Here is a 27,860-nt window from a genome sequence, read left to right on the forward strand (position 1 = left end):
GAATGCCACGTCAGGATTTGGACTCATGTTTTCAGAGTAATAGTTCTGTAAACATTTCACTCCTGTAAAGGCAATAAAATTTTGCAGAAGAAAATCTAATTTGACTTTTGGGGAAATAAATATTCAAATAAAATTATAAATAGATATATTTTGAAAACTCAAATTGTTACGGCACAGCGAAAGTAAACCAAATAAAATCAGCCTCATTATCACTGGATTTGCAGTGATTGAATGAGCCTCTAACCAGACTTTATGAATAACAAATCTTGGACACCAAGTTTATAACTTAAACAAATGTTAACACTTTATTAATACTGTAACTACAGTAGAGCAAAGCTAAATCACAAAGTAACCTAATTAATGTCTACGATTTAAATCCAATCTACTTTCTCGTAAACCCCACTCTCCCATATAAACAGACAGACAGTTAAGGGACAAAGTAAAGGAAAACAAAAGATTTGCAATTTGCCAATTCGATAACCATTTCAACAGCAAATACCAGATGTTTTTGGAATCCTTAACAGATGCATTGTAATACAAGCATTTAAAACTGTATCTTGGGGGATCCAAGATGGCGGCGACCCAGCAAATCTGAGTCTATAGTGCTCTTCCCAAGACTTGGGTAAAGTGGGTCACCCACCCCCACCACACTCACCAAATCATTCATAATAGCTGTTTAATTTAATTAGTTGCTTAGTATTACATTTAAACAGTCTAATATTTAGTAAAAATGACCAAAGGGAAGGGACCCCGCAGCTCACAGCAAGCAGGACCCCCTCCCCCACCCTCTCCAGCTGCAGCTGAGGCGTCCACAGCCGCCACGGGGGACTTACCTACAGTGACAAGCCTTGTGGAGATGATCTCCAAGCTAGATGCGAAGATTGAGGCTTTAATCGAGGAGTCCCGAAATCGATGGGACTCACTCGGCCGCGCTGCAGAAGCACGTCCGAGACATCCAGGAAATCGAGCGCCGAGTTGGAGGGGCGGAGTTAAAGGCCGCGGCCTCCGAAACTACAGCACAATCGGCCGTGGATCAGGTCCGGACTCTCGAACAGCGAGTCCGGACCTTAGAGAATTACAGTGACGACCTCGATAATCGAGGTCGTCGAAAAAATATTCGTTTGCTGGGCCTTCCCGAACGGGAAGAGGAAGGCCAACTTATAGCGTTCCTCGAGCAGTGGCTGCCACAGCTTTTAAATCTGGAAGCTGGATCAGGCCAGGTAAGGGTAGAATGGGCCTACCGGGTCGCAATACACGGGCCCGGCTCGAACCAGTGCCCACGCCCGATCCTGTTCCGGCTGCAAAGCCATAGGGAGAGGCAGATACTCCTAGAAGCTTCTAGAAATCTTGGAAAAGACCCCCAAGCTATGATCTATAAAGGATCCAAGATCATGTTATTCCAGGACTTTTCCCCAGTTCTGGTCCAAAAGAGGAAGGCATTCGACAAGGCGAAGAAGCGTTTAAGGGACTTAAATATTCAGTACTCCTTACGCTATCCAGCAACGCTACGCTTTAACCATGAAGGATCCGTGTATAACTTCGGATCACCAGAAAAGGCTAAGGAATTCTTGGACTCTCTTAGATAAACTGTAAGAGATAATGGGATGTTGGTTTGCCTTTCCCCCCACTTTGGTTTATATCCCCCCCTTTTTCTTTTCTTTTTTCTTACCTTACTGTTTAATATTATCATGGGGGGTGGGGAGAGGGATTTGATTTTCTCCCCCCCCCCGGGGTTGTTTTCTTTTAGTATTTTATGTATATATGTGGATATGTATGTATATGTGTGTAAATATATATGTGTGTAAATGTATATGTATGTGTGTGTATATATATAAAGCTGGGGGGTTTGGTTAATGTTGGTGGGAGGAGGTAGTTACCTTATTCTATTTTACCTCTGTCTTTAGGAGCGGGGTTGTTTCTCCCTTGTTATTTTGTATTATTATATTTAATTATTATTTGTTGAGGTTGTAATTTTATAGCTATATGTTTATATATGGTATTAACATTACCAAATATATCCAGGTGTTGGTATGGGTGGGGGTAGGGTGCTCACTGTTAACTCTAGCTTTGTATTATATCCGAATTCTCCTCATTTTATTGAGGAGCGCCTGGGTCAAGGGTGGGGCATTGGTTGGGAGAGGATATGATGGACTTTTGGAGAGGAAGTGACACCCCCTGGGAACAAGGGGGAAAATCTCCACTTAGATACGTTTTATATTTTTTTTATTTAGAAATAGTTTTTTATTATACTGTTGTGAGTGTATTAGAGAGCCTTTATTTTTGTAAATTTTATATGCTCTATGCTCGGGATGTTCTGGATAGGGTTCCCCCTCCCGAGGGGTCTCGGATTTGCCCAGATGATTATGGTTGATCAGTCGGTTAAGTGGTGCACCTGGAATGTCAAGGGGAGTAATTCGCCAGTCAAAAGGAAGAAAATATTATCAAATCTTAATAAAGAAAGAGTTGATATAGCTCTCCTACAGGAGACACACCTGTCGGATAAAGAACACTTGAAATTACGACAGGGTGGATTTGATCAGGCCTTTTTTTCTTCTTTTAGCTCAAAAAGCAGGGGAGTTGCTATTCTTGTTCGGAAGAATTTCCCTTTCAAAATCCTAAATCAGATAAAAGACGAATCTGGACGATATATTTTGATTAAAGCCCTTATAAATGGAGAGGAATATGGGATTTTAAATTTGTACTGCCCTCCGGCACACCCCTTTAAATTTATAATGGAAGCCTTTTCAAAATTGATGGCTTTTGGTGCCCGTCATACAATTATAGGGGGAGACTTTAATTGTATTATGGATCCGGAAATGGATAGGATTCCCAAGAGTACTGCAGGAGTATCTCCCAGATCTAGACAATTGGTGGATCTGAACAAAGAATTAGGATTAGTAGATATATGGAGATGTCTTCATCCACAGGGCAGAGATTTTTCTTTCTACTCTAATCCACAATTGATATGTTTTTTGCCCCCTCGATTTTTTTAAATTCCATATCATCCTGTAAAATAGGTAGTATAGCAATTTCCGACCACGCTGCTGTATATATGGAAACTAAGGCGAGGAACAATGGGACATCCCCTCGGCATTGGCGTATGGACCCCTTCCTAATGAAAGATAGTAAATTTGTAAAATACTTCTCTCAAGAATTTAAAACTTTTTTAGAAATTAATTCAGGTACGGCTAGCAACCCATCAATGATGTGGGAGACCATCAAAGCTTACATGCGAGGTTTGATCATCTCCTACTCAGCGGCCCAGAAAAAATTGAAGGGAGAACAACAGCGTCTGCTTGAAGCTCACTTAAAAGCAGCTGAAACAGCATACACTGATGGACCTTCTATTATTAAATTGCAAAGGATTACGGCTCTTAGGACAGCTCTAAACACTACGCTTACTCAAACGGCTAAGAGGGAAATATTATTTCCAAAACAAAGGTTATATGAATATGACGACAAACCGGGTAGATACTTAGCATTTCTTGCAAAGAAAAAAAAGGCCGCTCAGACTATTACGTCTATCAAGGAAAGTACGGGTATTTTGACTCATGATCATAAAAAGATTAATGCGATCTTTAGAGAATTTTATCTGAGTTATATAAATCGCAGGATTATGAAGATAGGACTAGGAGGATGCAGTCATTTTTTTAAAATTTGACCTTTCCAGGACTAACTCCAGAACAGGTATCGGTCCTAAATGCTCCTCTAACAGTCCAAGAAATATTTGATGCAATTAGGCAACTTCAGAGTGGTAAGGCACCGGGCCCAGATGGTTTTCAAGCTGAATTCTATGAAGAATTTATAGAAATATTGGCTGGTCCACTTATGGACATGTATAATTATGCATATAGTCAGGGCTGTCTCCTGCCTTCGCTGAAAGAGGCAAATATCTCTCTTATCCTTAAAAAAGGAAAGGATCCAGAAGATTGTACGTCATACAGACCAATATCCTTGCTAAATGTAGATTTTAAAATCCTTTCTAAAACGTTAGCACGGAGACTAGAAAGGGTACTGCCATATATTATAAAGGAGGATCAGACGGGGTTTATTAAGGGCCGTAGATCATCCAATAATATTAGAAGGGTTTTGAATATGATTCAAGCCTGTCATCAGGGAAAGATACCAGGAGTAGTAGTTTCATTAGACGCGGAAAAGGCATTTGATACGGTTGAATGGTCATATTTGTTTTACACATTGGAAAGGTTTGGTGTTGGACAGGTGTTTACCAAATGGGTCTCAACATTGTATAATGATGACCAAAGCAGTTATGGTTACCAATGGATTAGGTTCGGATAGCTTCAGTGTGGGTAGGGGCTGCCGTCAGGGATGTCCTCTCTCGCCATTGTTATTTACGCTAATAATTGAACTACTAGCAGAAGTTATACGAGCTGATCCTAATATAACGGCCCCGAGGATTGGTACAGGTAAACATAAAATTACCCTTTATGCAGATGATGTTCTTCTATTCCTTAGTAATCCTCTGATGTCCGTACCTCGCCTAATTATTAATACATTTAGCACATTCTCAAGCTATAAAATTAATTTTTCAAAATCGGAGGCTATGCCAATGGGTGGCCTTGCTATGACACCCCACTTAGTGGACGGATCCCTTTTTCCCTTTCGTTGGTCCCTGGAAGGCTTCTTATATTTAGGCATTTTTATTACTCCAGTATTTGGTCAGTTGTATAAGGCTAATTTTGTGCATTTACTGGAAAGGATAAGGCAGGACCTCCAGCGATGGGGAGACCTTCCAATTCAAAGTTTGCGAGAAGATTTGTAGCTCGGGTGCTCGTTGCTGTGGTTCTGTTCGCCTTCCAATTTCCTGGTTGGGTAGAATAGCACTAATTAAAATGAATGTCCTACCCCGTCTCCTATATCCTATGAGAATGCTTCCGGTGATGCTGCCAAGGATGGCTCTACGTAAATTATATGGCTGGCTGGGTTCCTTTATCTGGAATCATAGACGGCCCCTCATTAAGCTACAGCTTCCACAGACAAGGGGAGGATTGGACTTAACTGATATTTCCTAAAATCTGGGAAGTTCCCTATTAAGTTACATAGCTGATTAGGTCTTGTCTGATCCACAATCAATCTGGCTGGAGATCGAGGCCTCTCAAGTAAAATACCCACTTATTAACCTTTTATTTTCAGACAAGAGGAAAATCATTACAGATCACTGTAAAAACCCTATAATACTAAACACAATTAAGGTTTGGAATATAATGCAGCAAAATGAGGGTAATTCACATAAAACATCCCCCTATGCACCGATAGTGGGAGCATGGGGATTCCAACTGGGATTTACAGATGTCACTTATAAACTCTGGAGATCCAGGGGTATCTCATGTCCAGGGGACCTATTTAAAGATGGGGTCCTGATGTCTTTTGAAGAGCTGCGTCAGAAATTCGGATTACCTAATGGAGACCTCTTTCAATACTTCCAAATTGGAGACTATACACAGAAGAAGACTACGTTATTAGATAGTCTTTATAAATCAGATAAATAATGTAGTGTCTTACGACCAGTGGGGATATCTTCCGTCAGTACTATTTATCATTTACTACATGATGAAGTCTCGGGAGATATGGATAATATGCTTAAAACATGGGATCAGGATTTGGGACTAGAAATCTCTATAGAAACATGGAATGATATTTGGGAAAACGCTAGAAGAATTACTATCTGTAACAGAACCCAGGCTATCCAGCTGAAGATACTTCATAGGGCCCATATAGCACCGGTTCGATTGGCAAAATTTAAGGCAGGAGCATCTCCAATGTGTCCCAAATGCAAAATAGAGGTGGGCACTCTTGTACATTGCCTATGGACCTGTTATAAGATCTGTAGATATTGGACTAAAGTAGCAAGTACCCTGACAGAAATTTTAGGAATGGAAATTAAAGTGGACCCTGTATCTCTCCTTTTGGGCTTTTCGAACTTTTCCTCCCTGGACATGTACGGGAAGAGACTATTTTCTATTCTCTCTTTCTGTGCAAGGAAAAATATTTTGGTGAACTGGGTGGCTGAGGGCCCCCCTGGACTTTCAAATTGGCACAGATTAATTATGGAATGTATTCCCCTTGACTCCCCTACAAATATGGTGCACCGAAAGACCGAATTATTTTATAAAATATGGCAGCCCTTCTTGAATTACATAAGTACAGATATTTCGGCTATCCTAACAAGGGCTTTTATTTGATGGAGATTACAAATCTGGCTGGTCTGGGGCCCCTTAGGAGAGGAATCCCGCACGAATACGGGTTTTATTACATTTGATGTTAACACATTCCGAGCATGTAAGAGACTTAAATATACACTCTGGTTAGTTATAGGTTAGATTAGTAGACAGTTAAGTTTTGTTTTTTTTTTCTTTTTCGGTTTTTTTTTTCTTTTGTTAAATTTTGGCTATTGTATATTTGATTTAATTGTATATCAATGTTTGTATTTGAGACTTTTGTTTATTTTTGTAAACTTGTAAAAATGTTAAATTTCTAATAAAAATATCTATAAAAAAAAACTGTCTCTTGTTTGAATTCCAAGCAATGCAAACAGCTTCCAACAGGTTCTGATGAATATTCACTTATTTCTTCTAAGCTGGAATTATTTTCTCGGAATATCAACAATGCTTTAACTGAATGCAAAGTTAGAGAGCGTAAAACACAAAGAAACCTTCTGGATCAGCAGCTTCCAAGCACACAGCCCCCAAAAACCCAGGCAAAATCAGTTTTTACTGTTTCTTTCTTTTTCCAACATTCTCTGTGGCTGGCAAACACCAGCGTTCCCTTGATTGGCCAATGCAACATCCAACCAGCCTGCAGTACTTGAGCTTTAAACATCCTGGGGCTGAAACATCTGCATTGTTCTTAGAGCAATAATTTACCAGCAATTATCTTTCCATACCAGTTTGCATACGCACATCATCTGGTTTCTTCTTAAAACAAGCTGTTGTTAAAGTTCAATTCTCTCTTCTTGCTCACAGTTCCAAATAAGAAATGAGAAAAACAATGTGATAGTCTCAAAGTAAAACCTGACTAAATTTCAAGGGCTACCAACAGTGTGAGCATTATCTGCCAAAATAAACAAAATCTGCAAAAATCATTCCAAATCACACTCAAAAATTACTAGGGACCAAAGTAATTCACCTACCAGTGGCAACATCTTCGTCCTGACTTTCATACTGGTTATATCTAAACCTGGTTCAGCGTAGGATCCTGCAGTCACTGTCCACTCAATAAAACTAGTTTAAAAACACCACTGTGAATGTTCCCATTGTTGGGAATCCCAGGTAGATCCAACTCAGTGGCATAATAGGCCAGCACAAAGGGAAATTAAAGATGAGCTTATTGGTGAGCAACCTCAGGAGTCAGATACAGGTTAATCATGGTGGAATTTGAACTGATGGCATTTTTATTCCTATCTCACTAACATAGCCAGTATGTTACCCTCATATCCTCTACTTTTTTTCTCTTGCACTCTATTCCCACTGGAACATCACTCCTGTTTGAAAAAACCTTCCAAAACCTAACTCCACTTTCTATCCTTTCACCTTTCCTTATTCCCTTATTATCTATATTGTTCCTGTCTTATGAATTGCTCAGACATAATTCTGCACTGTGAGGACCACTACAAAAATGCAAAATCTCAGCCTTTGTGCCCCTATTGTACACCGGATAGGACAAGATCTTGTACAGCATCTACTTCTTTCCCATCTTTTCTTTATTTAGTGCAAAGCTGTCTACAAAAATATCTCTCAGTCAGCAAGGCAGTGTTTGGGGATTGTTAAGTGAAATATTTGTTCCAAAAAATAAACACAGAATAAGTAATCCAATGCAGATGCACACCGTACGCTGACTGAAACACAAGCAATCACATTCTCTTGCTTATTCAATTATATAAGCCCCAATCACCCTGAGAATTCGCAAATTCATCTAGGTCATGAAATTGTGTATGTTTGTGTAAGATGGTTATTGTGTACCCAGTTGTTCATTCTGCATTCAATGATCTTCTAACAATTTGTGCTAGGTAAAGGAAGACCTAGGGGCCAAGATGTAGTAGTTTTGTCATGCTATATAGGTGTCTGCAAATCACCAGTAAGAAAAGGTCTAACTACCTCTACAAACTGCAACAGCGCTGCTATTATTGAGTTTGTCAGTCAGCATCCTGACTGATCAAAAGCTGAACTTGGCAAGACATATCAATGCTGCAATTATAATGGAATTGCAGTCTTTGGTAAGTGGCTCAAGTTCTCAAAGACTCTTCCCCAAAGTTCACCATTGCCAGGAATGGATGGAAGTAGCTCAAAATACACTCAACAAGTTTGGTACCATCAATGGTAATCTTGTATTGTTGATGATCTTCCATGCTGCTAGACTCAATCTTCAACACACTCCTCTCCAAGTCATCCTTCCCATACTATCCAGAGTGCATGTTTACTTGACATCCTCTCCCGACCCTCTACCATTCAGGACAAGATTAGCAATATCACAGGAGTGTCATCATCTCCAAGCCCACATATTCCAACATGAATATTCCCTTATATTGTTGCTACCCAGCACCAATACTTTCATGGCAGACTGTCAACACAAGCCGAATCCCCTTCCCACAACTGCCATGGACAGGATCCGGCATAATCACCCTCAGCCCAAAAACAAGCAACAGATTATCCAGGTATTTAATTCTGAAAAAAAACACACTACAGTAGCAGACTACCCTTCATGCCTCAGATCACTAATTTAACAATATGTCCCAGCCTAAGAAAAGCTTTAGCAATTTTGTTTATATTTTGGAAAAACCAAAAAGGATACTTCATTTCTTTTAAGTCATCATGGTACAGCTATCTCCAAGCAAACACAATGATAAACTGAGTAAAACTAGTGATTATTTGTGCAATACAATTCCTGGAAAACTAGGCCAAGCTAAAAATGGGCAATAATGCATGCATAGGTAGTCCTACTGACAATTTGTAGCAAAATTGCCATCTTTAGAAATACTTTCAGAAAACAAAATCAAGTTTCAACTGCTCCCAGAGTAACTGTCTCATAACTACTCTGCATTGTAAGAAATTAATCCATGCAATAAAAGTCTCAAGTTGATTCCTTATAAAATATTAGTCTGATGATTATGGAACATAGTGATTACCCTAACTTCAAAAAAATAAATCAGCTAGGAGACCACCAGATAAATGTCATCCAATAGAACACCAGCTAAAAACAGCATGTGAACAATACAGTGGTTTAGCTGCTTTATTACTGAACTGACAAGCCAGAAGTATGAACTAATAATAGAAAGATTTGATTCCAGATCCAACATGGTAGCTTGTATAGATAGGGAGTGAAAACTATAGACTTTCACTTATCCAGCCTATACCAAGGACTGTGTGTGAGGGACACATGCCACAAAGTGAGGTTAGGTTGAGAAGGATTGCAATGAAATTCTTTCATGGAATGTGGACATCACAGGTTAGGTCAGCATTTATTGTCTATCCCTAACTGCCCTGAATCGAAGTTGATTGCTTGGCCATTTTACATGGTGTTAATTATTGATCACATTTCTGAGCAGTTAGGGATTACAGATAGACTTCCTTAAAGGGGAATATTAAAACTTTGACAATCATATTGAGTAAAATATGCTGTGTCAAGACCAGTTGAAATTTATACCTTATTAATATACATTACAGAACAGTTGGACTTAGATTTAGTTTTGTTACAAATTTTAGGAAGGAATGTATTTTTTGAAAAAAGACTAACATTAGACCTACATCAATATGATGGACTATGGATGCCCTAGGCCTCACCCCTCACATCCACCTGGTATCTAATCCATACCACCTCATGTCATTAATCCCTACCCTTCATGCCAAGTCATTATTCTTCTCCGCCACTCAATCCTACGAGTAAAGTCACCATAGTCTTACCAGACCATGGCCTGCTCGGTCATTCAAGAGAAATAACTGCTGGTCATTTAATCTGAGAGTCACCATGCCTCAGGCCAAGGTAGCGATTGTGAAGAAAAGTCTTTGTGGTAACCTCAGCAGATGCATGAATTGAACTCATGCAGTTGTCTGGATCAGACTGAATAAGATGTTGAACAAGCTTGTATTGGTTTTGCTCGAGTGTGGGCGACCTGATAGAAGTATGTAAAGTTATGAAAGGCATGGATAGGGTGGATAATTGGAATCTCTTTCCCAGAGTAGGAATGCCAGGTACTAAGGGCCATTGTTTAAAGTGAGAGAGGGAAAGTTTAAAGGAAATGTGTCAGGTAAGTTGTTTTTACACAGAGAGTAGTAGATGCCCAGGTAGGCATTAGAAGCAAATACAACAGAAAAGTTCATAATGCATTTCAATAGGTTCATGAATAGGCAGGCAGTACAGATATTTGGACCACATGCAAACAGACACAATTAGTTTAGAAGAGCATCATGGTTAGCTCAGACATGGTGGGCCAAAGGACCTATTCTTGTGCTGTATTGTTCTATATTCTATGTTGGTATCACTCTGCATTGCAAATCAGCTGTCCAGCCAACTGGCCTAACCAACCCGCTTCAATCACTATACACTCTGTTTGAAACAAATGAACCTTATAGTGACAACAGGATGTGTTAAACGTATCTATTACCAAAGTCCAACAAAAGTGTCAATCATCCTGACCCTTTAAAGTATCTATCGCAAGATATAAGCACTTGAAACCACTTTACCTTGTGTAAATAAACATCATGAAATTCACAGTGGATCAGATGCCAGAGTTATAAAAGAAACAATGTCCTCTCTAGGATAAAGCAGTTTCAATGCCTTAATGAATATCTGGACTCAGCAAAGATAATGCATAGTAAATACATGTTGATACTGAGAGCAGCTGTTGGCGTGTTGATATCACCTGTGATGAAATCCATTTTTGAAACCATTAGTTTCTGTATAAGCAGTATCTGTGAAAATTGTAACATTCAGAAAACTTGGTCTTTCTCTTAGTTACATTTGAGTTCCTTTGATGGTTGCAATATTCAGTTTTGCACAGCAATAGGGACAGGCTTGTTACAAGATTTCAGTAGTTCACTGAAAACAGCTGAATGTTCACTGAACAGCAGTTTCAGCGTCACTGAACAGCAATAGTTACAGACAGAGCCAAAAACAGGGTCTATGCAGAAAAGTGCTGTTTCAAAAGCCACTGGCTCTGTATTGTTGGGGCTAAGACAGAGGTCCAAGGGTCAGTTGGATTCCGCTATACAGTTAGTATTCAATAGAAATTCATAAACCGTAATGGCCTTGTGTGGAGAAATTAATATTTCAGTGCAGCTGAAAGTAGGAGTTGAAAAGCTCACAAGCAGAATTTGATTGGTATAGCAGAGTAAATTTAAAGATGAGGGAAAAACTAAGTACAGGCTTGGTGAAACTCATGGTCTGTGAAAAGCCAGAGTTGTACCTGTGATTAAGTGGAGTGCAGTTGTGGAGCCCAGAATTTAGAAGAGCAGAGGCTCAGGAAAATGAACTACCAGAGCATAAGCACAACAGACTGGCTTTTGAGGGATTTCCAAAGCTAAGTCTGCAAAAGAGAAGGACAAGAAACTCTTGTAAAATTTCAATAATATTTCATGACCCACACTATCCTAACATCTGAAGGGTAGGGGAGGGGTTGAAGGTTCCTGAGAAATCCATGGGATGTGTCTGATCCACATATGCAACTTGATGTACTTCGTGGAGTTTAATCACAGTGTGTCTGTAAACTATATTGACTTCAGGTTAACGCTGGATGTTAGATTGCATACTATATTACTGTTTTAACTTTTTAACTAGTAAAGTTTATTGCTTAGTGTTGAAAACCATGAAATCTTTTAGTCCTCGAGTGGTTTTAGTTTTATAGTTAGTACCTGAAGATATGATACTTTGTGTATGTTTCAAAAAAAAGTTACTGGTCTAAGCCAGATTCTAACAAATTTGGCAGTGTAGTCTGAGATCATAATAAATTGGACTGGTAACCCAGAAGATCAGGTGCAAGTGAGTACTGCAGATGCTGGAGATCAGAGTCAAGATTAGAGTGGTGCTGGATAAGCACAGCAGTTCAAGCAGCATCCAAGGAGCAGGAAAATCAACGTTTCGGGCTAAATCCCTTCATCAGGAATGAGGCCCTTCCTGATGAAGGCTTTTGCCCGAAACGTCGATTTTCCTGCTCCTCGGATACTGCCTGAACTGCTGTGCTTATCCAGCACCATTCTAACCCAGAAGACCAGGCTAATGTTTAGGGTAACGGGTTCAAATGCCAAAGAAGATGGTGAAATTTGAAATCAATTATTAAATATGGAATTAAAAGCAAATTTAATGGCAACTATGAAACAATCATGATTGTTGTAAAAATCCATCTGTTTTGGGGCCTTTGTGTGACTCCCGACCCACAGTAATGTCAGCAATTCTTAAATGGTCTCTGAAACAGCTCAAATCATACAAAACCAACTACAAAGTGAGAGGAAGAAACAAAACCAGATGGATCACAGCAAAGTCAGCCCTGTCAAACCTGCTTACTTCTTACTAACATCTGGGGACCAGTGCCAAAGTTGGACTTTGCTCTATAATGAATTCAGTACATCTGTCATCTCTTTAATATCTTCTATTAACTCCACATTTTCACCCTCTAGAAGCCCAACATGCTTTATTCAAGAACATGGGGTGGCACGGTGGCTCAGTGTTTAGCACTGCTGCTTCACAGCACCAGGGACCCGGGTTCAATTCCAGTCTCGGGCGACTGTCTGTGTGGAGTTTGCACATTCTCCCTGTGTCTGCATGGGTTTCCTCCCGGTGCTCCGGTTTCCTCCCACAATCCAAAGATGTGCAGGTCAGGTGAATTGGCCATGCTAAATTGACATAGTGTCAGGGGTAAATGTCGGGGAATGGGTCTGGGTAGGATGCTCTTTGGAGGGTTGGTGTGGACCTGTTGGGTCGAAGGGCCTGTTTACATACTGTAGGGAATCTAATCCTATTGTCCCTATGGGGTCCATAGTTGCTATATAAAAAGTGTATAATTGTTGAATGGAAATGGAATAGCTCTAGGGGTTGGTTGGGGACATAGAGGGCAAGGATACTTTTCTCTGAGGCCAACCATGGTTCACAACCTCCGAGGTGCCATGAATCACAAATCCTTTAAACGCTGGCCTGACTCCATGAAAACTATAGAGGACAAGGAGCTGTCTTTCCCCTGCTATTGAGCTAGCGAGATTGGGAGTGCAAGGTGTGGGATTGCAATCTAAACTAGTGTGCACCCTTAAACTGGTGAAAATAAGAAACCCAGAGAAATATAAATCCTGAAGCTATATCTTAGCCACCATTTTCATCACGCCACAAAGTTTTCCAAAGTCTATGAAAAGCATGCTCTCAGAATCTGAGTTTATACGTGAAGTGTGGCCAGAGGGCTGAAAACATTTAGAGGTCTATAAGCAAAGTGTGAACCAGCCCTTAAATATGATATAATTAGCTCAAGGCAAATATGTGCAAATAGAAAGTTATACAAATCATTAAAGACATGAAATATTAAAATTAAATGAAGTATAGTGGAATAAAATGAAATGCACAATCTTGACTTCCATTCATTTGTAAGTTTTGCAATACATAAAGTATATGAAAGAGCACAAACAAGGGGCTGTTTTGAAATTGCACAGCTGCTATTCCAGGATCTCTGATGATATTCCATCACTGGGGAATTTCTATTACATCTAGACCCAGCTTTCTTCATGCATAGGTTACTGCTTCAGAATCTCATTGTCCCAAAAGGTTCACAGGCAAATGAAAACATAAAAATGCATTCTCAATGGAAAAGCAATTTTGTTTATTGGCTGCAAACATCAGCCAACTAGTGAAAGTATTCAACCCACCCTCAAGGATTTTATCTAGGAATGCAAATTTGAACCTTCTACCTCTGGCAACCAGCTCTTCCATTCTAATATAAACATCATTCCTCTGTTCACATACCAGGTTGCACACATATTGATGTGCAGTAAACAGTTTCTTTTTAATTCTAATGTGCACTGTGAAATTGCAGGAGTCAACACAAAACAAAATACAATCTGTTCGGTACCAGACAATAACTGGATCAATATAGCATCAGATTGAAACAACTTGGGCAGTTTTCTGAGGAGGATAACTGAACAATGTTGACACTGAACAAGTGGAGGAGATATGAGGAGGCCGACTGAAAGTTTGACCGAAAAGGCTGGTTTTAGGGCGACACGGTGGCTCAGTGGTCAGCCCTGCCTGACAGCACCTCAGGCAACTGTCGGTGTGGAGTTTGTACATTCTCCCCCTGACTGAGTGGGTTTCCTATGGGTGCTCCGGTTTCGTCTTACAGAGGGGTGACCTTATAGAGGTCTACAAAATTATGAGGGGCATGGATAGGGTAAATAGGCAAAGTCTTTTCCCTGGGGTCAGGGAGTCCAGAATTAGAGGGCATAGGTGAGAGGGGAAAGATATAAAAGAGACCTAAGGGGCAACTTTTTCCACAAAGAGGGTGTTACGTGTATGGAATGAGCTGCCAGATGAAGTGGTGGAGGCTGGTACAATTACAACAGTTAAGAGGCATTTGGATGGGTATATGAATAGGAAGGGTTTGGAGGGATGTGGGCCAGGTGCTGGCAGGTGGAACTGGATTGGGTTGGGTTATCTGGTCGGCATGGACGGGTTGGACTGAAGGGTCTGTTTCCATGCTGTACATCTCTATGACTCTATGTGCAAGTTAAGTGGATTGGCCATGCCAAAAATTGCCCAAAGTATCCAGGGATGAGGCGGCTAGGTGCATTAGCCATGGGAAATGCAGAGTTACAGAGATTGGATGAGCGGGATGCTCGTTAGGCCAGTGTGGATTTGATGGGTCAAATGGCCTGCTTCCAAACTATAGGGATTCTACGATTCTAGAGACATTGGGAAGGGGAAGGAAAGTAGAGAAGGAAATCAAGAATGTATGGCCAAATCAGGTGAAGGTCTAGGTGACAGCAGTGAAGCACAAGGACTGGGAAATTCATAGGATCCAAACTGAAGTGACACAGAATTCTCAAAGAGATTGTACATTTCAGAAGTAAGGAAAAAAACAGTTAAGGGGCTGGGGGGAATAATGGCCACAATCTTAGGTTATACAAGATCTGAACATAGTTAATGTTTAGTGAATGAAATACTGCAGATGTCTGGAAATCTGACACAAAAGATTATTTTCCTTCCTAGAAAATAGTATATTTATGTTGTAAGGGTGAGAATGGGATAATGATGATGTTACTAGACTCGTAATCCAGAGACTGAAGCTAAAACCCCACCTCCATAGTTGGGAGCATTTGAATTCAATAAAAGGAATCTGGAATGTAAAGCCTTTGTCAGCGACAGTGCCATGAAACTAGTGTCAGATAAAATATATCACTACATTCTGGAAATCTGCCACCCTCACCTAGTCTGGCTTACATTTGATTCCTAAATGTCCTCTGTAACTGCCCAGGAAGCCACTCAATTCAATGGCCAATTAAAGGTAACAGCCACTATTTAACAAGACCCATAGCCTGTGAATGAATAAATCAACAAATAGAGCTTGTGTGGTGCAACTGAATCGCTGAACTTGGGGAATCAGAATTGCTTCTTGCTAGGTGGAGATCAGAAGGTATAACTCATAGGAATCTGGTAATGTCCATCAAGGTCACAGTCCTGAATGCCTCAATAGTTGAAAAAAGAACTGTCCATCTATTTGTCCCCCCAATTAAACTGAGATTTTAGTCTGTTTTTATTCCTCCAAGATTGCAGGGTTTCTAGTTGCGATGGAGAATATTTGCATTGTGACAAACAACAGAGAGGGGCAGAATGAATGAATCCATAGTTTCCTCCAACCCTTTGTTCATCTAAGAGATAGATATGGTTATGTTTGTTATCCAAGAGGAACCTGGAATATGAATGCGTTTTAGCAAAGGAGGAAGATGTCAGATGGTTCTGGATGTGGACAAGTTAGATCCAATGGATAAAATCAACCAACTGTGAAGCAACAAAGTACAAGGGGTACAGACTGGAGTATGAGGGAGCTAAATGAAGACCATACCTGGGGAATGGCCAGAGTGGGAAAGCATAATCAAAGCTGGAGGTGAAGAATAGCTAAGCAGATTGATAATGGCAGAAATATGTTAATAAAGCAAAATAATTGTCAGTTGGAAGTAACCCAGGAGAAGATTTTATTCTGGGACATAATTAAGAAAATGGGTAAGCAACTTTTTTCTCTTACCTGGCATAGTACAGTTTGTATGCTTGTGGGAGCATATGCAGAGACATATACTCTATACATTAGCACGTGGGACAAACCTGTTCCCTTTTATGTCATGTGTGTCACAGTGGATATTGCACTGCTTTCTTGGCTCACCTTTCCTGAAGTTTGCTGCCTCCTTTTTCTTTTAAAACTCACAAAATAAGACCCACATGGCTCCAATACCTGTTTGCCACATCCATGTCTGACTCTATCTTGTCCAGCCCTTTCATGATGCGATCAAACTGCTCTCCCTGATGATGCAGTACTTTGGCTGTGTCTTCCAAACGTTGGTGAGAGCTGGAAGCCAAGTGAATAAGCTGTTTCCCCTTGGATGTGCGATCAGGGCTGGCCTCTACTTCCACCCCATCGGATGAAAGCAACTGTGCTTGCCAGAAGTGCTCGATGATGTTAAATACCACTGTCCGATTGGGCTGCAGCGAACTGAACCAGTGCTTCTCGTTGCCATTTACCAGCACGGTGAGTGAGCTGAATATGAAGCTGGATGCTTCCTTCTTGATGCTGGTGATGGCAGAGAGCTTGAAGCTGGTCAGCGTAAGCCCCTCTTTGTCAGATGTAAATGCCAATTGGCCTGGTGTAAGCGATAGTTTGCCATAAACCCATCGTTTCTCACTGTCAAGATAGTATGAACCAGGCCAGGAATGGATGCACAAGTCTTTATTCATCACAGCAGCTCTCCTATCTCCCAGGTGGTGTAAGTGTGTATGTTGATAAATAGATGGATACCTAGGGACACATTTGGCAAGTGAAGGAGAGAAGTTTAGTTTGGGTTCAGCAGAAGAAATCATAGATACCTTTAAAAGGCAAAACATTTACAGCAGAAGCCTGATAAAGAAGAATTGATTAAAACGATTACACAAATTCTCCCTTAAAAAATAATTTTATCGGGAATTTTTGGGGTGAGATTTTTTTCTAGCGCAGAAAGCAGTCTACTATAATTTAAATAATTAAATTTAATTGCTCCAATATCAGGTCATATGTCAATTCAAAGAGGCCCACAAAATAAATCAGCATCTTCTAGTAACCTGAGTGACCCCTTTCTTGTGGGAGTTGGAAACCATTTACAATTACAAAAACAATTACAAATCAAACATTTTTAGCAACACCAAAAAACTAACTCAAACATTTTGAAAACTCTGCTTCACCTTTTCACAAAGTCTTTCAATGCCCTTCCCATCAAAATATTTCTAAAGAAGCCCAAGCTTTTTTGTTCTGCCCATTTCAATGGTGGTTTCTAACAATCTTCAAGTTTCTCCAGCACCCCATCACTTAATCTAATTTCCTTCAACACAGTTGGTGCTTGTGTATTTCCTCTTCCCTTCAACTCATTATTGGTGATAGCGCACCGAGAACAGAATTACTTCCCAAAACCTCTCCACTTTCACTCAACTGTTGAGATTCAAACTCTTAACCATCACTGCAAGTAATTACTTCTTGGCTCTATGCCAATTTCTGTCTAATTTATATGGTTAGACAGTGCACTACATAAATATAGGAGGAGGCGAAGACTGCCAATGCTGGGGATCAAAGTTGAAACATGTGGCACTGGGAAAGCACAACAGGTCAGGCAGCATCTGAGGAGCAGGAGAGTCGGCATTTCAGTCATAAGTACTTCATGAGGAATGTGGTGGCGGGAGGAGAAGGGGGTGCTGAGAGATAAACAGGAGGGTGGGGATGGGGGAGGAAGGTAACTGGGAAGGCAATAGGTAGATTCAGATGGGGGGTGATAGTGATAGGTCCGGGGTAGGGCAGAGCAGATAGGTGGGGAGAAAGATGGACAGGTAGGACAGTTCAAGAGAGCGGTGTCGAGTTGGAGGGTTGGATCTGGGATGAGGTGAGGGAGGGGAGATAAGGAAACTAGTGAAGTCAACATTGATGCTGTTTGGTTGAAGGGCCCCAAAACAGATGATGAGGCGTTCTTCCTCCAGTCATCGGATGGCTTGGATTTGGTGGTAGAGACAGCCCAGGACTTGCATGTCTTTGGTGGAGTGGGAGGAGGAGTTGAATCGGTCAGCCACAGGACGGTGGGGTTGTTTAGCGCATACATCTCAGAGATGTTCCCTGAAATGTTTTGCAAGTTGGAATAGATTGTGTTTGTGAACTACTGCATTATCGAAGTACTTTTTGGGTGAAAATATCCCACTTAAGCTCCTGTCTTACTAACCAACCTATTTATCTCACATATAAAATATTTGGTTTTAAACGCATTGTCTCAGTTAAGTTCCTTCATACCTTGAAAACTTCATTAAATCTCTGAAAATCCTTCTCCTAACCCTTACAATCATTTCTATTGCTCACCTCTGTTTTACAAACAACAATTTCCTTTTTTTTATTCATTCACAGGATGAATAAATTGGAGGTATAGTGGACAGCGAAGGTGGTTACCTCAGATTATAACAGGATCTTGATCAGGTAGGCCAATGGGCTGAGGAGTGGCAGATGGAGTTTAATTCAGATAAATGCGAGGTGTTGCATTATGGGAAAGCAAACCTTAGCAGGACTTATACACTTAATGGTAAGGTCCGAGGGAATGTTGCTGAACAAAGAGACCTTGAAGTGCAGGTTCTCAGGATAGTGAAGAAGGCGTTTCGTATGCTTTCCTTTATTGGGCAGAGTATTGAGTACAGGAGTTGGGAAGTCATGTTGCAGCTGTACAGTACATTGGTTAGGCCACTGTTAGAATATTGCGGCAATTCTGGTCTCCTTCATGTTGGAAGGATATTGTGAAACTTGAAAGGGTTCAGAAAAGATTTACAAGGATGTTGCCTGGGTTGGCAGATTTGAGCTATAGGGAGAGGTTGAATAGGCTGGGGCTGTTTTCCCTGGAGCGTCGGAGGCTGAGGGGTGACCTGATAGAGGTTTATAAAATCATGAAGGGCATGGATAGGGTAAATAGACAAAGTCATTTTCCTGGGGTGGGGGAGTCCAGAACTAGAGGGCATAGGTTTAGGATGAGAGGGGAAAGGTATAAAAGAAAACTAAGGGACAACTTTTTCCACACAGAGGATGGTACACATATGGAATGAGCTGCCAGAGGAAGTGGTGGAGGCTGGTACAATTGCAACATTTAAAAGGCATCTGGATGGGCATATGAATAGGAAGGGTTTGGAGGGATATGGGCTGGTTGCTGGCAAGTGGGACTAGATTAGTTTGGGATATCTGCTTGGCATAGATGAGTTGACCAAAGGGTCTGTTTCCATGCTTGTATATCTCTATGAGGACATCACTGGCCATGCAGCATTTATTGCCCATCCCTAAATGCCCAGAGGGCACTTAAGAATCAATCACATTGGTTTGGCTCCGAAGTCATATGTAGTTCAGATGTGGTCCTGTGGCCAACCAATTGGACATGCTGTGGCAGGAGTAGAAACCTGACCGGAGGAATTTCAACAAGGTATTCCAGGAAAGATGGCCAAAACCTTGAGGGGGCACACACTGAAGGCCTTTGGAGAGGAACAAAGCATGAAGATTTTACAGTAATTTGTTCTGACTGTAAGCTCACAGGTCAGTATTTTGGACATCAGGATGATGATGGTGGAGGCCCAGAAGGGGAAAAAATTACTGGTGAATGAGACTTCTTGGCTTGATTTATCTTGTGCACTTCAAAGTGTACATGCAGTGTGACCAATGTGCTCTTATTTAAGTAAATTTCTTTTCAAACTGTTCTTTTTCCCTGTGAGTTTGAAGAAGATCGAAGCAATACTGAAGGAACCATTAAACATCATCATCCAGCATTGAACAGAGAAATTTTGTGGATATACATGGTGCTTCATTATCATTGGACATCTCAAAGCACTTTACAATCAAACAATCTAGAACTTTCAAAGTTGTAGTCATAGATGTAATGCAGGTAACGAAGAAGCAAGCCAGTTCCCATAAAGTGATGACATGATGATCTTTTTTTGTGATTTGATCCAGGGATAAATATTGACCAGCACACCACTATTCTCTTTGAACAGGGTCATAGGAATTTTTATAACCACCCAGCAGGCAGATGGGCTTCTGTTTAGCATCTCATGCAAAAAACAAGACATCTGACAATATAGACCTTGCTGAGTGCTCTGAGGCTACAGGTTTTATTTTTATTCTCACCCGACAGTTTGACTTTGAACCGGAAACCCCGTGACCCACAAGCAAGACCTCTAACAATTTCATCACGGCTCATAGTATTTAAGTGTTAACCATAAACAAATAAATCAGTGAGAAATTAGCTTTACACATCATTTGTTTTATTTAACAATCCTCCTCACCAACGCAGCTCTCTTAAAACTTTTTCCTCTGTTCCACTTCAATCCAGTAAGTCTGAATCTTTAATGAAAATACCAGAAATCAGTTCACAAGGATTTAGCCTCTTTTTCTCTCCTCTTTCTTTGGTACTGCAAATATGAAATTAATTTGCTTATCTTAATACAGTTTCATACTTTTCTACCTCAGTAGCTCCCTGGCAATTACACTGATGTGGTCATGTACATCTACATACAGCACATGTTATTGTTGAGATCCCTATAGAAACAGGGAATAGGAGCAAGAGTAGGCCATTCGAGCCCTTCACACCTCTGCGACATTTAATATGGTCATGGCTCAACATCTAACTCATAAAATAGAATCCCTACAGTGTGGAAACAGGCCCTTCAGCTCAGCAAGCCCACACCGACCCTCTGAAGAATATCCCACCCAAACCCAAATCCCCTACATTTATCCCTGACTAATTCACCTAACCTTCACATCTTTGGATTGTGGGTAGAAACCGGAGCACCCGGAGGAAAACAGACATGAGGCGAATGTGCAAACTCCACAAAGACAGAGGCTGGAATCGAACCCAGGTCCCTGGTGCTGTGAGGCAGCAGTGCTAACCACTGAGACACCAGGCCTCAGTATCCTGTTCCTCCTTTCTCCCCATACCATTTAATCCCTTTAGCCCTAAGAACTATATTTAAATCCTTCCTGAGAATGTTCAATGTTTTGGCCTCAACCACTTTCTGTGTCAGAGATTTCCACAGATTCACCACCCTCTAGGTGAAAATTTTCCTTTGTTTCAGTCCTAAATGGCCTACCCCTTGTCTTTAAAGTATGACCCTTGGTTCCAGACTCCCGAGTTATAAAGAACATCCTTTCTGTATTTACCTTGTATTGTCCTCATATAATTTTACAGGTATCTCTGAAATTCTCTCATTCTTCTGAACTCCAGCAAACATAACCTTAACCAATATGTAGATGGCCCTACTAGAGAAGGGGCAAAACTTGACCTCCTCTTGGGAAATAAGAGAGCAAGTGAGTGAGGTACTAGTGGGGGTGCACTTTGGGATCGGTGACCATAATTCTAATAGTTTTAAAATAGTTAAGGAAAAGGATAGGCCTGGTCTACAAGTTGAAGTTCTAAATTGGGTAAGGCCGATGTTGATGGTATGAGACAGGAACTTTCAAAAGTTGGTTGGGGAAGGCTGTTTGGAGATGGGATGCTTTAGAAACTGAGATAACAAGAATTCAGAGACAGCATGTTCCTGTTAGTGTGAAGGGTAAGGCTGGCAGGAAGAGAGAATACTGCATAAATAAAAATATTGAGGCCCTGTCAAGAAGGAGGAGGAAGCACATGCCAGGTATAGACAGCTGGAATCAAGTGAATCCCTTGCGGAGTATTGGAGGTGTACACTTAAGAGGGAAATCAGGAGGGCAAAGAGAGTACATGAGAGAGCTTTAGTAGATTGTAAAGAGATTCCACAAGTATATTAAGGGCAAAAGAGAGCGAATAAGGCCCCTTAAAATCAACAGGCCATCGATGTATGGAGGGAGATCCTAAACAAACAATTCAGCATTTACTGTGAAGAAAGACATGGAAGCTAGGGAACTCAGGAAAGTAAATAGTGATGTCTTAGAGTCATAGAGATGTACATCATGGAAACAGACCCTTCAGTCCAACTCGTCTATGCCAACCAGATACCCCAAACCAATCTAGTCCCACCTGCCAGCACCCGGCCCATATCCCTCCAATTCCTATTCATATTCATATACCCATCCAGATGCCTTTTAAATGTTGCAATTGTACTAGCCTCCACCACTTCCTATGGCAGCTCACTCCATACATGTGCCACCCTCTGCATGAAAACGTTGCCCCTTAGGTCTCTTTTATATCTTTCCCCTCTCACCTAAAACTATGCCCTCTAGTTCCAGACTCCTCCACCCCATGATATCCTATTTATTTAACCTATTCATGCCCCTCATGATAAACCTCTATAAGGTCACCCCTCAGTCTCCAATGCTCCAGGGAAAACAGCCCCAGCCTGTTCAACCTCTCCCTATAGCTCAAATCCTCCAACCCTGGCAACATCCTTGTAAATCTTTTCTGAACCCTTTCAAGTTTCTCAACATCCTTCCGATAGGAAGGAGACCAGAATTGCACGCAATATTCCAACAGTGGCCTAACCAATGCCCTGTACAGCCTCAACATTACCTCCCAACTCCTGCACTCAATACTCTGACCAATAAAAGGAAAGCATACCAAACGCCTTCTTTACTATCCTATCTACCTGCGACTCCATTTTCAAGGAGCTATGAACCTGCACTCCAAGGTCTCTTTGTTCAGCAACACTCTCTAGGACCTTACCATTAAGCATATAAGTCCTGCTAAGATTTGCTTTCCCAAAATGCAGCACTTCACATTTATCCAAATTAAATTCCATCTGCCACTTCTCAGCCCATTGGCCCATTTGATCGAGATCCAGTTTTAATCTGAGGTAACCTTCTTTGCTGCCCACTACACCTCCAATTTTGGTGTCATCTGCAAGCTTACTAACTGCACCTCTTATGCTCCCATCCAAATCATTTATATAAAATGATGAAAAGTAGTTGAACACAGTCCACATTGCAGAAGGTGCTGGAGATAGATAATGTGAATTATTTAAGAAAGGCTGCAAGGAACTATAGAAGTGAGCCTGATGTCACTAGTGCTGAAAATGTGTTGCTGGAAAAGCGCAGCAGGTCAGGCAGCATCCAGGGAACAGGAGAATCGACGTTTCGGGCATAAGCCCTTCTTCAGCCCTTTTCCAGCAACACATTTTCAGCTCTGATCTCCAGCATCTGCAGACCTCACTTTCTCCTCAATGATGTCACTAGTGGGTAAGTTGTTGGAAGGCATTCTGAGAGACATGAACTATATGCAGTTGGAAAGAAAAGGACCAATAAGGGATAGTCAGCATGGCTTTGTGTGTGGGAAATCATTTCACAAACTTGATGGAGGTTTTTGAAGAGGTGACCAAGATGATAGATGAAGGCAGCGGGGTAGACATTGTCTACATGAACTTTAGCAAGGCCTTCGACAAAGTTTTGCATGGTAGACTGGTTGCTAAGGTTAGACCACACGAGATCCAGGGAGAGCTAGCTAATTAGATACAAAATTGGCTTAATGGTGAGAGACAGAGGGTGTTGATAGGGGGTTGTTGTTCAGACTGGAGGCCTGTGACCAGTGGTGTGGCTCAAGGATTAATGTTGAGTCTACTGTTGTTCATTATTTAAGTAAATGATTTCCCCAATAGAAGCATGGTTAGTAAGTTTGTCGATGACACCAAAATTAGTAGTAGAGTGGACAGCGAAGAAGGTTATCTAAGATTAATGATTCGGAGATGCCGGTGTTGGACTGGGGTGTACAAAGTTAAAAATCACACAACACCAGGTTATAGTCCAACAGGTTTAATTGGAAGCACACTAGCTTTTGGAGCGACGCTCCTTCATCAGGTGACACAATCACCTAATGAAGGAGCGTCGCTCTGAAAGCTAGTGTGCTTCCAATTAAACTTGTTGGACTATAACCTGGTGTTGTGTGATTTTTAACTATCTAAGATTACAATGGGATCTTGATCAACTGGGTCACTGGACCAAAGAATGACAGATGGATTTTAATTTAGATAAATACGAGGTTGTTGCATTTTGGAAAGGCAAAGCAAAGCAGGAATTACACAGTTAATAGTAGGGTCCTATGGATTTTATCAAACAGAGACACATAGGGGTGCAAGTCTATAGTTCCTTGAAAGTGGCATCACAGGTAGACAGGATAGTGACGAAGGCATTTGGCATACTTGCCTTCAATGGTCAGAAGACAGTGTTGGAGTTGAGACATCATGTAACAGCAGTGCAAGGCATTGGTCAGGCCACTTTTGCAGTACTGCATACAATTCTGGTTACCTTGCTTTAGGAAGAATACTATTAAACTGGAAAGGTTCCATACAAGATTTACAAGGATGTTACTGAGACTGGAGGGCTTGAATTATAAGGAGAGGAATGTTTTTTTCCTCCCAGGAGTGTAGAAGGTTAAGGGGTGACCTTATAGATCTTTATAATGTCATGAGGGCATGATGAATTACCAGTATCTTTTCCCCAGGCTAGGCGAGTCCAAAACTAGAGGGCATGAGTTTCAATTGAGAAAGGAAAGGTTTGAAAGGGAGCTGAGGGGAATCCTCTTCATGCAGAGGGAGGTGCATATATGGAATGAGCTGACAGAGGAAGTAATAGAGGAAAGTGCAATTACAAGACTTAAAAGTTATTTGCTGAAAATGTGTTGCTGGAAAAGCGCAGGTCAGGCAGCATCCACGAAACAGGAGAATCGACGTTTCGGGCATAAGCCCTTCTTCAGGAATGAGTTAAAAGTTATTTGGCCAGGTACATGGATAAAAAAGGGTTAGAGGGATATGGGTCAAATGCAGGCAAATGGAACTAGTTCAGTTTCAGAAACCTGGTCAGCATGAACGTTGGGCTTAAGGCTCTGTTTCCGTGCTATATGACTCGATAATTGAATTCTGTGTCTCTTCATACATCAGTCTTTTCATCCCAGGAATCAATCTGGTAAACCTTCATTGCACTCCCTCCACAGCCAAAGCATCCTTCTTCAGGCAAGGAGACTAGAACTGCACACAATACTCCAGGACTCACCAAGATTCGGTACAACAGTAGCAAGATATCCCTGCTCCTGGACTAAAACCCTTTTGCTATGAAGACTAACAGACCATTTGGCTGCTTCACCACCTGCAAGTTTGCTGCAATTTCTTTGGAACTTCATAGTCTGTAAGAGAACACCTCTTTGCAAGTAAAACTCCTTACATCTTTCAGTCTGCTACCCTGTGAGCATCTCTGTTCGACTAACTTGTGTTTTATTTCCAACTAATTTTCCCTTTCTATAATTCTTTGCACATTGTGCATTACATTGCTTGTTTTCTTCTGCATATTCCCAGCGGTTTTACTGTGGCGCTAGTTTTTTTTTTATTTTCCCTCTACTTTCGGGTGACTCATCTATGTCGCTCTTTTAATTTGCTCTATATCCAGCGTACTTCTATCACCATATTTCCTGCTTATTTTTTTCTCTGTTCCCCATATCAAGAGCTATTCTATTTTACTCTATCAGCCAGCAACCTTCTCCACTCCAAGCTGCTAACGTCTCGCACTGCCGCAGGATTAATGTCTGGACATTCTTTCGGGCAATATGTACTTGGCCCTGGATCTGGTCTCTCCTGCAGGATTTCTCTCATGAAATGGTATTAACCTGTAAAGACTTAACTCAAGATATTTCTCTCCTGGGGGATTTACCTCCTGCAATATCTCCCTCAAATAACCTGCTTTCTCCTGCAAGATTTCTCCCGGGAGATTCCCTCTCACTCTGCAGAACCTGGCAGCCTGGGGTCCCTTCTCTCTGTGCCCCAAACACTCTTGCTCCCTCACAGGACTGTGGCCCGGAGGCCAGGCCCTCGCTGTCTGCAAATACTCACGCCGTTGCTTCTGTTCCCCAGTCTCAGGCCCTTTCCATCTCTCCGGGCAGCTAACCAAGAGCTCGCTAACTCCACTCAAGATCTGTCTCTCAGCAAAGCTCCACCTCCCGCCGACCTTTCTCAAGCTGCCTCCTGAACGACACTGTCACTCACTGACCCCGCCCCTTCCCGTCTCCTGTCAATCATTCATTGACCCCGCCCTGTCCCGTATCCCGTCAATCATTCATTGACCCCGCCCCTTCCAGTCTCCTGTCAATCATTCATTGACCCCGCCCTGTCCCGTATCCTGTCAATCATTCATTGACCCCGCCCCTTCCAGTCTCCTGTCAATCATTCACTGACCCAGCCCTTCCCATCGCGGACAACACCTCAAACCACGCCCCTTCCCACACCCTGTCAATCACGTGCCGACCCCCGCCCCTTCCCACCGCGGGCAACACCACAGACCACGCCCCTCCCCGTCTCCTGTCAATCACTACCGACCACGCCCCTCCCCATCTCCTGTCAATCATTCATTGACCCAGCCCCTTCCCAACGCGGACAACGGCACAGACCACGCCCCTTCCTGTCTCCTGTCAATCACATACCGACCCCGCCCCTTCCCATCTCCTGTCAATCATTCACTGACCCCGCCCCTTCTCATCGCGGACAATACCACAGACCCTGATCCTTCCCATCGACAGGCCCTGCCCACCACCGAGCTCCTGTCAATCATTCAGAACTCGCCCCATCCCATCCACTGCCACTCATTTACTGACCCCGCCCCTTCCTATCTCTTGTCAATCAATCACCGGCTCCGCCCCTTCCCATCTCCGAACAACACAGGCCATGCCCCTCCCAGCTCTTGTCAATCACTTATCCTCCTCCCCCCATTCCAGATGAAGGGCATATTCCTGAAACGACGATTCTCCTGCTCCTCAGCTGCGGCCTGCCCTGAGGTGTTTTTCCAGCACCACACTCCAGACTCTGATTTCCAGCATTTGCAGTTCTCACGTTCCCCACACCCATCTCCTGTCAATCACAAACTAACTCCGTCACTTCCCAATTCCTGTCAATCACACATTGACCCCGCCCCATCCTAACACCAGTCAATCACACAATGTCTCCGCCCCTTCCAATATCCAGTCAATCACACAATGTCCCCGCCCCTTCCAATATCCTGTCAATCACACTCTGACCCCACCCCTCCCAATCTCATGTCAATCACACAGTGGTCCGCCCTTTCCTATCTTCCTATCTCACCCTTAACAATTTCTCCTTTGAATCCTCCCACTTCCTCCAGACCAAGGGGTAGCCATGGTCACACGTATGGGCCCCAGCTATGCCTGTCTCTTTGTTGGCTACGTAGAACAGTTGATCTTCCGTAATTACACTGGCACCACTCCCCACCTCTTTCTCCGCTACATTGATGACTGCATTGGCGCCACCTCGTGCTCCCGCGAGGAGGTTGAGCAATTCATCAACTTCACCAACACATTCCACCCTGACCTTAAATTTACCTGGACCATCTCTGACACCTCCCTCCCCTTCCTGGACCTCTCCATCTCCATTAGTGATGACCGACTTGACACTGACATTTTTTACAAACCCACCGACTCCCACAGCTACCTGGATTACACCTCTTCCCACCCTATCTCTTGCAAAAATGCCATCCCGTATTCCCAATTCCTCCGCCTCTGCCGTATCTGCTCCCAGGAGGACCAGTTCCACCACAGAACACACCAGATGGCCTCCTTCTTTAGAGACCGCAATTTCCCTTCACACCTGGTTAAAGATGCCCTCCAACGCATCTCGTCCACATCCCGCACCTCCGCCCTCAGACCCCACCTCTCCAACCGTAACAA

The 27,860-nt window shown here is 42.1% G+C and overlaps 1 protein-coding gene across 2 annotated transcripts in view; it reads right to left on the reverse strand.

Annotated features, from left to right (window-relative positions):
* Nucleotides 1-26,114, reverse strand: part of snap47 (synaptosome associated protein 47) — a 69,034-nt gene extending 42,920 nt beyond the window's left edge. The window contains exons 1-2 of one of the 2 annotated variants that reach the window (XM_043687926.2): nucleotides 26,017-26,114; nucleotides 16,433-16,993 (exon numbers count right to left, since the gene is read on the reverse strand). In XM_043687926.2, coding sequence (XP_043543861.2) covers nucleotides 16,433-16,932 — 500 coding nt within the window. In that variant the 5' untranslated portion in view covers nucleotides 16,933-16,993; nucleotides 26,017-26,114. Of the gene's footprint in view, nucleotides 1-16,432; nucleotides 16,994-20,517; nucleotides 20,578-26,016 lie in introns of those variants that run through there. The other variant, XM_087986605.1, reaches the window with a different exon arrangement.
* Between the last annotated feature and the right edge of the window lie 1,746 nt (nucleotides 26,115-27,860).

Source organism: Chiloscyllium plagiosum, unplaced genomic scaffold (assembly GCF_037043375.1).
Source record: "Chiloscyllium plagiosum isolate Xiang-an unplaced genomic scaffold, Cpla_swu_hap1 HiC_scaffold_4, whole genome shotgun sequence".
NCBI classification, from domain to species: domain Eukaryota; kingdom Metazoa; phylum Chordata; class Chondrichthyes; order Orectolobiformes; family Hemiscylliidae; genus Chiloscyllium; species Chiloscyllium plagiosum.